The sequence below is a fragment of the Cyclopterus lumpus genome, chromosome 6 (genome assembly GCF_009769545.1).
Source record: "Cyclopterus lumpus isolate fCycLum1 chromosome 6, fCycLum1.pri, whole genome shotgun sequence".
NCBI classification, from domain to species: domain Eukaryota; kingdom Metazoa; phylum Chordata; class Actinopteri; order Perciformes; family Cyclopteridae; genus Cyclopterus; species Cyclopterus lumpus.
The window spans coordinates 26,041,670-26,051,551 of record NC_046971.1 but is presented as its reverse complement, the minus strand read 5'-3'; the positions used below and the strand labels follow the sequence as shown (position 1 = coordinate 26,051,551).

The window sequence follows — 9,882 nt, the reverse complement described above, 5'->3', positions numbered from 1 at the left end:
GGACTGCTGTCGACGCGGAGGACGCCGCCTCTATACCCATACCCACCAGTGTCCAACTGCCTACTGGCTAGCCTGCTGCTAATCTCCGGCGCCATCCAACTGGTTTCCCCGTCTCCAGCGAAGCTACTACCGGCACGCTCCACTCCTCTGCCCCAGCTGCACTGGCTCTGTGGCTTCACCTTTATCACCTGGACCATCTGCCGTTGGATTGCGTCACTCCCCATCTCACATCATGTGGAGTTTTAATCTGCTGCTTTGGATGGCGCTATGTTCGACTCTCACGAGCGCATCTGTATTATTCATGTATCATCCTGTATTATTTTATTGTAAGGTGACCTTGGGTGAAAGGCACCTCCAAATAAAATGTATTATTATTATTATTATTATTATAAAACCCAGGCTACAACACAGCTTTGTTTTGTACAGATCATTTGCTCAGCATTTCCCTTTATAAACTGTTCAAAGTCCATCTCTTGTGTTTATGTGAACTGGAACAAAAAATGTCCCTATTAATATCCCGTATAATTCTCAGCATGTTTGGTTGCATCGGAGGTAAACATCTAAGTCTGAAATGTTTCCTCCAACAATCAGTTCCTGGTTCTCGACTCCTTAAAGTTGACTGTAAACATACAGACTTATGTCCTGATTTATTCCTCCTTGTGGGCAAAATATAAAAACACGGTTTGTTATTTTGTGCAAACAGAACCTTTTCAATGGGAACAGCCGCCCTCACCACTAGAGGGGGATGAAGCACGGAAAGATGAAGCACAACGTGATAGTTGAAACATTTTTATTCCATGAAAATATCAACCATTGGCACTTAATTTACTCTAATAAAATCAACTTTTAAAATCCTTTGCAATCTGGTTAAAAATGGAACAAAACCAGTCCAGGAATGTGGACCAAAGCATGTGGTTCTATTACAGCAGACACCAATCTGACACTGAAAAAGTAATTTGAAGGATATCCCAGAAGTCGTGGAGCTTGACGACACTTTCAAAAACTAATCGTTAGTACGGACCAATCACTGCCCGAAGAATAAAAACATGTTGAAACGCAAACATTTAATTAAATTATGCAATTAATTGATCCAAATCAAGAATATCTAAATTATGATCTCTCAAATTTGACATATCAGTTTAGATAATATATTTGGTGCATCTAGCTAAAACCAATGCCGTCTCCGGACTGTTACCGTGGTAATAAGAATAAGAATGGAGACATGACAGACTACAAGACCAATCAAAGTCTTTCACGACTATGTAGCTATGTTCCACGCACAAATGTGACGTTATCTTACCCGATGTGTTTTATCCAGCGACTCTTTATCAGCCAAAACACACACAGAGAGACGTCACTGAGGCCACTTTTGGGTTGTTAAATTATGCTGTAAAATAAATATATATATATATATATATATATATATATATATATATATATATATATATATATATATATACGTGTATTTTATGGCACAATTCAAACGCAATTGAAAAAAGTTGTTACAACAGTACTTTGTTTTTCCCAAATCGGGTTGATGGAGGCCTGAAGAGGCGGGACTTCGCCTCTCTATTGGTCAATGTCACAGACATGAGGGGAACAAGAACACGATCTGAAAACGCTAGTCTTTCTGCGGGGACGTAAACTGCCACAGATGCGGCGTCGGGGTCGTCCGCTATGACACCCACTGGTTTATGGACCGCCGTTTAAAGCTTTGAATTTGGTGATTACATCTTGGATTACAGATGTTGCCATGTTTTCGTCACAACCAGTGAACGGAAGTGTATTTGGAATGCGCAGTGACGTAGAGACGCTGTATACGGCTCTGGTACAGTAAGCCCACCCTGAAGCGCACTCTGCTTTATGGTCTATTTTATGTTAAATGGACCATCATTTACTAAATGAACATGGTCAGTAGAGAGTTTTAAGAAGCGGAGGTTGCCTCCTGGACACACTACACGGGAAAAAACCAGTTTATAGCCCGTCTGCGTCTGGCAGGCGGGCTATAAACAAACTGACACGTCTGAATCCGACAGGATGTAGTAAAACACAGCAAACGTGCAATGAACCGTCCTTCATGAAGGTTATCATGGTGTTGATTCCACCTTACGCTAACGGGCAGCTACTTTCAATGGTGTTACGGGACTCACTGGTCTTCTAGTGTTGGCTTAACTCGGTTTGTGGAACTGCATTTTCTTGTCTGGTTTATCCTCCTGCGTTAAGTAGCTTCAAGCACATATGAACAGGGACTTTAACCATCTGGGAGTCCAGCACAAAGGACTCGGAGACGGCCGGTCTGTACGCATGCACATTTACTGCAGGCCGCCGACAGTGCACATAAAAGCATCTGCTTTTGACCTCTGATGCCTCGGGCAGATATGGTAAGGGACAAGGCTTCCTTTAAATGCCAATATGTGCTGCTGTAAAAGAACCAGAGTGTACACGTACACACACACATGCTCAAAGAGCTAAATTACACGAACCATAAAAAAATAAACATTCTCCAAAATGTACAGCGTAAAAGAAAGGCCACTTCCAAAAATATGTAAAGAGCAATGCCACACACACACACACACATCGAGCTTCTCACAGTTGAACAAAATAAAATTAAAAAAACTCAAATTTGTCCCATTGTTGGTCCCATGGGTGCTGAACGTTTGTAGTCTTGTCCTTACAATCTTCAGTGTGTTGACAGCATTATTTTATGATCTCCTTAGTTTTATAGATTTGACTTCCCAGATAAAACACACACTTTATTTGTTGAACGGATTGCAGCTCAAGGAAATATTCAAGGGTATTGTATGAACATCGTGTGTTTGCTCTCTCTTCACGTCTGCCTGAGCTAAAGGGGCCACTGGGATCAACACGACTATGAAGGCATGAGAAGCGAGACGTGGGGAAACAATGTATCCAGGTGGAATGTGCAACAGAATAATAAAAAAACGGAAGAAACAGGGGAAAGATGTATCAAACTCTGATCCACAGATTCCACCTGTGGCCAGATGTTTAACGGAAAAAAAAGAAGTGGCTCCTGAATTAAATCCAATTTTAAAGACCCATCTTGTAGAGAGACTCTTTGTCATATTTAGAAATAAAACTAAGTTGGGGAACCTGAGGGGCCCCACAGCTCATTTGTTGCCCGGGGCCCTCTGAACAGACTCAACGATCCCTGTTTTATAGTCAAGAGAATACATATTCATGAAGTCCAATAGGAACAACATATCTGTGTGGCTGATGCCGTTAGTTGATTTGTAAAAATGACCCAACGCAGGCAGGAGCAGCTTTGCAATCAAGACTAAAAATGTAATATCAAACGTAAAATCACTGACTCCCATCATACCTGGCCAACAATAAATACTTCTATTTCTGGTAGTAGCTAGTTTTTATTCATTACTAAGTATTTCCATTGTTTGTTCTTTTACATTAAAAAGTAACACATGGAGAGTTGACCGCCGTCTGGAAGCTCAGGACTGTGGGAATAAAAACTACAAGGGGGTCTTTTGTTCAGTGTAGTGCAAGAAAAATAAAACCAGCACAACACATTTGGTCGTGAAGATTAAAAAGCTATAAAAGACCTTGAAATAATTTAAAATATGTACAAATCAGTTCAGTGTGGCAAAATGACACAGCTGTAAAATCATTCAATGAGAGACGAGAAAAGCTCTCGTTTTGTGGTGGTCCTGGAGGCCCCGTGATGGAACCTCCGGTCTATTCGGAACCAACAAACACAACAACAAGAAGAGCAGACGAACCGGAGACATTCTCTACGCTGCATTGTGGGGCAGAAGAAAAGAAGAAAAAAGTCCTGGAGCATAAAAACAGATCTATTAAACTAACTAACAATAACACACAGGCAGTTAGGTTTCAATTAGTTTGAACAAAAAAAATAATGAAATATGAGGAAGAACAAAAAGGAGCAGCAAGAGTGTTAAAGAACAGACCGTCCTGAAGAGAAAACACCACTTTGGAGGTTAGAAAGTAGAAGTTAAGGCCTCGAGGGAAAAAGCCAGAATCTTTGCATATTACCATTGTGTTCCCGTCTCCCCACACACACACACACACACACACACACACACACACACACACACACACACACACCTGAGAAAGGTTACCCTGCTGCTAACCTGTAACCCCCGGCAACAGGTAAAACAGCATCCTGAGCTGCGTTCACATCATACTGGAATGATTAGAATGTCATGTGACGTGAACGCAGCATTGTGCCGTCCCATGGTGGAGACAAGCAAGTCGGGAGTTTGAATAAAATCCGCTCTGGTCTCTGGTCCGCTGGGAGGGAATTACATCACGTCCCGGGTCAGAGCGGTTTTCCTGCGTCCCCGGGGGAATCTAGTCCTGCGGCGTGTTAAACTCGAGTCCCATCGAGAGAAGGAGCGACTGGTGTCAGACTCACCCGGCGGCATCCGGTGCCGGCCAGGCGGGCCTTGGTGCTGCTAGAGGGTGGCGAGGACCCGGAGGAAGGAGATGATGAGGATACAGAATGACTGTCCCACGCCGAACACGAGAGCCTCCAAAGAGATCATCCTCTTCCCTGCTGCCTTGAACACACCTGCTATGGCTGCACCTTGAAAACATTATCAGAAAAATGTAATTGAGTAATGAATGGATCATTTAAATAACCTTTCCCAATTACAAAATGACCTATTACTTATACAGTATATCATATCGTAGAGACACCTGAGTCTAGGGTCACAAGAACCAATACTTCGGTGCTAAAAACTCTTCAAAACGTCCGTCCACAAAGCAATGGGGGACGTCACCACGACGACGTCCCCCATTGCTTTGTGGACGGACGTTTTGAAGCCTTGAGTTCGGCAATTTGTCCGTCCAGTCCTGCGGAGCTAATGCTAACAGAGGTTTTATTGAGTTTAATTATGTGCGTTTAAGCTCTAATCAGTAAAGTGAGTATTAGGTGAAGGTATATTACTTATATTATTATTAGGGTTGCAAAGGGGCGGAAAGTAGTTTCCGAAAGTTTCCACGGGAATTTTGGCTCGGGAATTTTGGAAAAAAAAATGTGCCTACGTTTTTTTGCAAAAACATATAACAGGTAACTTAAGTGTAGTTGAGAACAAGACTATGCACGCCGAGCTCAGCTGGACCCTGAATGCAGCTGGTTGGGAACATTGTCTGACAGAAACATAAACATAAAACGTTCTGTTGTTGTTGAACGTCTTTGTCATCAGTGTTGTCTGAACGTTTCAGCCCTTTGTCTGGCAAGTGTGAGAGCGCCGAGTGGCGTAGAGGCCAAGAGCGGTATTGCAGACAGATAAAGATTTAAATTATAGCTGCAACATATTGAAAAGATTAACTGAACTAGCTCATTTTTTGGAGCTGTGAACTTAGTTCAAAATGTTGAATTATGAACTGAACTAGTTCATTTTAAAATATGTGAACTATGAACTGAACTAGTTCATGTAAAAAGTGAACTTTCCCAACACTGTTTGTCATTAGCATATTGATTACTTGGTAAACTGAAGCCATGTTCATTTTAATACCAAGTTTATTTATATACAGTAGACTTTACAGCAGTGAGGAGGACGTTGATGAGGTCCAGGAAGAAAACATTTAGACCTGAAAGGATTCAGGGAAAAACACAACAAAAAATGTGTGTTGGGGGGTGGTGATCATAGGGAATACACCTTTTTTATTCAACGTTCATGTTTTTGTTGTTCGATGAAAGAATAAAGTTCTACTCACAAAATGTCATTTTAAAAATATTATAAATGTTTGCATGCACGTCTGCTTATGACAAGGTACATACAGTTAAATTACCCCAACATTTCCAGTTTATTCCCGTTAATTCCCGTATATTTCCATTTATTCCCGTAGAAAGTTTCCAACTTTGAATATTCCCGGAATTTTGCAACCCTGTATATATATATATATATATATATATATATATATATTACATCATAATGTGTTCAAATGTAATCTTATCAAATCGAGTTTCTGGCGAGAAACATGAATAATACAACAAACATTAACGTTAGCTGTCAGCGTGTGTTGAAGTTACGAGGGTCACACAGAGGGGGCGATGTCTGCTCTGCAGTGGGTTTGGGAATTAAGGAATTTCCTCAAACTGACAAGCCCTGAAAAAAAAGGGAGCAGTGAGGACAGTTTATGTGAGCTGTTGAACAGAACACAGTGTTTATTGTTTTGTTGTTTACTGTGGTATCGAATTGGGAATCGATATCAAGGAATTTCACTAGTGTTGGTATGGACTATCTCATTTCTGGTATTGTGACATCCCTAATCGAGCCAAATCAATCTAATCTAATATAGGAGCAAGTCACAGGATCGAGTATCGGCTTACTGGTGAGGACCCCCCCGAAAACTGGTCCCACGATGCCCATGAGGAGGATGGCGATGGGCATGAATCGGGCCATCTTGTGCTGCCGCAGCGTGGCGATGGCCAGCAGAGCCGCGGGTAGGTGGAAGATCAGCGAGGAGACCGCTGCCCACAGGAACACCCCGTACCACATCTCTGCAAACACATGCAGCCACGCATCACTAAGTGCCAATCAAAGTACAAGTTGTGTATAGTTGCACAGTGTGCAGAGGCATTTCAACTAGATCATTGGTTAATGTGAGCTCCACGCCCGTTAACCCCTCCCTGGAGAAGAGACACTAAGGCGAGAGACTCGGATCCCCGGTGACAACAGCTGGCTCCCAAATGTTGGCCTATTAAGTCCTAAAAAAGTTAGACGTTCTTCATCACATTGAATGGACATTTCAAAATGCACACAACAACAACAACAACAACAAAAACAACAACATAGCAGCAGTTAGCGCATACAATCAGTACTGATCATGAAAGCTCTGTGATATCTGTTTCTAACTTTCCGAAAGTGACTCTATGGTATTACATGGTCGGCCTTGACACTTAAGTACACAGCTGAAGTTAAGGACAGGTAGTCCATGCCCGGTTACGATGCCACTGGGTTGGACCTCTACCGGATATGTTATATGATAAACAATGTATTAAGAATGCGTTCTTAAAACAGCAGTCAGCTGGAGAGCTGAGCATGGTGGGAACTGTCACTGCAATGTAGTGCATCCTTTAAGACGGGGCGAGGCCAGAGCTCCTGTACCTCAGCACTGCACCATCCCAGGAGCCCAACATGTAATTACGCGTGAGAGCCACGTAAACACGGTGGCATTACAGGAGCTGAGCGGAGCATGGCTGCTGCAGCCTCCACTAAGACGCCGGGCTGTGCAGGCTCTCCCCCCGCGGCGCTGCGGTGTCCACTGCCCCAGGAACCAAACACCTGGACAGGTGCTCTCTCCCACCGGCTCCGCTGCTGCGCATTTGTAGACTACACAAAAGAGAGGCTCACACAAAGGGCTAGAATAGCAATTCATAAGCAGTTCCCATATTATGTATTACTTTAAATTCCTTTAAGTAAACGGGACACTCGTTAACCTCCACGCCTGCAACAGCGAGGCACAATGCAGATGCACAATAAGGAATACGAGCGTGGGGATGAAGCAGGAAGTTAGAGCTAGCTTCGATGCTACACAGCGCCTTGACAATGCTAACGCGCACAAACAAACCCGGAGGGATACACCTTATATCGGGAAGCTAGCGCCTTCAACCGGGTCCCCTGTTCGTCAACAGGACCACACGAGAGGCGCCTTCGTGCCGTAGCCGTCCTCAGACCGCGTTACGGCGTTACACGGCCGGTGTAACGTCAGCTAGCGCCACCAAACACCAGCCCACCTGAGAAGTCGTCGAGAGATGTGTCGTTTCCTCGGTTCGTGCCATTCTTCCTCGGCACTAGATTGAAACCGAGTATTTGCTGGACGAAGCCTATCTCGCTGTACCTATCCTGCATGTCTCAACCCGATACGCGACGCTGCGGGGACGGAAGACGGCCAGCGGACTTCTAAAACCATGAGAGTCGGCGAGGGACCCGACGCACGACGACGAGCTAGCATCAGGCTAGTTGGGGCTAGCTGTCAACACAACTTGTTTGACGTCACGCAACTGCCGGTGCTCGGCCCCGCCCCCCGGCCCCGCCCCCCGGCCCCGCCCCCGAGCGGTGTCTGTCAGGTGGCTGCGAACCACAGCAGTGGTCATAAAACACTGTTGCTATGGGGAGTAAATATGAATGTTATGAGTTCCCCCTTAATATGGAACATTGGGGGAGCTGCTGGATTTGGATGTCGCTTGAAGTGACTTCAATCAGTCATATTTATTTAGGGTTTTCTCCTGGTGCTCAAGTTTATCCCACTATCCAATAACATTAAGAAAACATTCAATTAAACATCTAATGAAGGTTTTAATTGTCTGCCTCGGAGAAAGAACATATGCAGTATAACTGCTGTGATATTTATGTGGTTATAAAGTATAAAGTACTGATATCTTGTCAATACCAACCTTTTTACATGAGTGCAACTAAAACAAAAAAGGGCAAATAAGTGCAAAAAAGTTGGGTATTTTACCGTTTCAATAATAATTAAATAACATAAGTATGAATAGTATATGAATTAAAATAGTAACAATAAGAACCATGCGGACATACAACATTTTCAGGGTACCCAATTTAGAATGTTTATTATACAAACGCATGACTTACAACATCATAACAGCAGCAATTTACAGACCACCATCATGTATCATGTCTTTGTTTAAAGAACATTTAGGCAAGTTACTTGATCGACTCGATGCAAGAAGCAAAACAACTGCTGTCATGAGAGATTTCAATTATGACTTTGAAACCATCAACACTGTATTACAAACAAAGGGTATGTGCAGGTGGTCACACAACCCACAACAGAGAGATGCACATTAATCCATCATCCATCCATCATCCATCCATCCATTTTCAATACCGCTTATCCTCATTAGGGTCGCGGGGGCGCTGGAGCCTATCCCAGCTGACATAGGGCGAAGGCAGGGGACACCCTGGACAGGCCGCCAGTCCATCGAGGGCACATGTAGGGACATACAACCATTCACTCTCACATTCACACCTATGGGACATTTAGAGATCAATTAACCTGCAGCATGTCTTTGGACTGTGGGAGGAAGCCGGAGAGCCCGGAGAGAACCCACGCTGCCACGGGGAGAACATGCAGACTCCACACAGAAGGACCGCTCCGACCGGGAATTGAACCCGCGGCCCTCTTGCTGTGAGGCGACAGTGCTAGCCACTACACCACCGTGCAGCCCCATGCCCCATTAATCCATCATTTGCATATTAAAACAGCACGTTACCATGTAGAATCAATAGTGGTGCCAACATAGTGATCATGAAGGGATTGTATGTTCTTTTAAATGTACAGCTGATACCTTCAGACTTGTGACAGTTGTAGGTTTAATGTGTTCAACAGAGGTGAAGCGGTTTCATGGCACCGTATTAACGAGGTGTGTGTGGTTGCGGTCAGAATAGAGGCTTAGTTCCAAGGTGGGTGTGGTAATGTGTTTTGTTGTTCATGGATTTTGGTGAGACTCCTACTCCACCCTCTGCAAATAATATAGTTTGAATTTTTTTTACGTGTGGCAAAATGGTACCACAGACAGCATTTGTTGCATAACCCTGTTGCACGGGGACAATTAATGAACCTTGTAACTGCTCTTGCACCTTGAGCCTGTATGTATGCAGAGGACACAGTTGGTCCGAGAGGTGTGACCCTTGTGCTTTGGGTCATGTTGCAATATTGGGTAGGCACTTTCAAGGAGATTTCAGTCCAGAGATTTATGTTTTTTTTGTGTTTTTCTTACTCCCTTAAGTAAACGGGACATATCTACAGCCAAAGTCAAATTTATCATGAGAATATATCATCCAAAGTTAAGAACTTCCTGAGACGACCATGATACAACTACAATGTTGTCAATTTAAGATATTGGTAAACATACCG

General features: G+C 43.6%; 1 protein-coding gene across 2 annotated transcripts; it reads right to left on the bottom strand.

Annotated features, from left to right (window-relative positions):
• Positions 1 to 1,529: 1,529 nt before the first annotated feature.
• Positions 1,530 to 7,991, bottom strand: tmem170a (transmembrane protein 170A). Of its 2 annotated transcripts, none has more exons than XM_034535182.1 (3): positions 7,739 to 7,991; positions 6,332 to 6,502; positions 1,530 to 4,579 (listed from the first exon to the last, which is right to left on the bottom strand). In XM_034535182.1, exons 1-3 carry the CDS (start codon positions 7,851 to 7,853, stop codon positions 4,449 to 4,451), a joined length of 417 nt encoding a protein of 138 aa, XP_034391073.1. In that variant the 5' UTR covers positions 7,854 to 7,991; the 3' UTR covers positions 1,530 to 4,448. The 2 variants fall into 2 exon arrangements, with proteins under 2 accessions (XP_034391073.1, XP_034391074.1); XM_034535183.1 differs by lacking the exon at positions 1,530 to 4,579 and adding an exon at positions 5,908 to 6,107.
• Between the last annotated feature and the right edge of the window lie 1,891 nt (positions 7,992 to 9,882).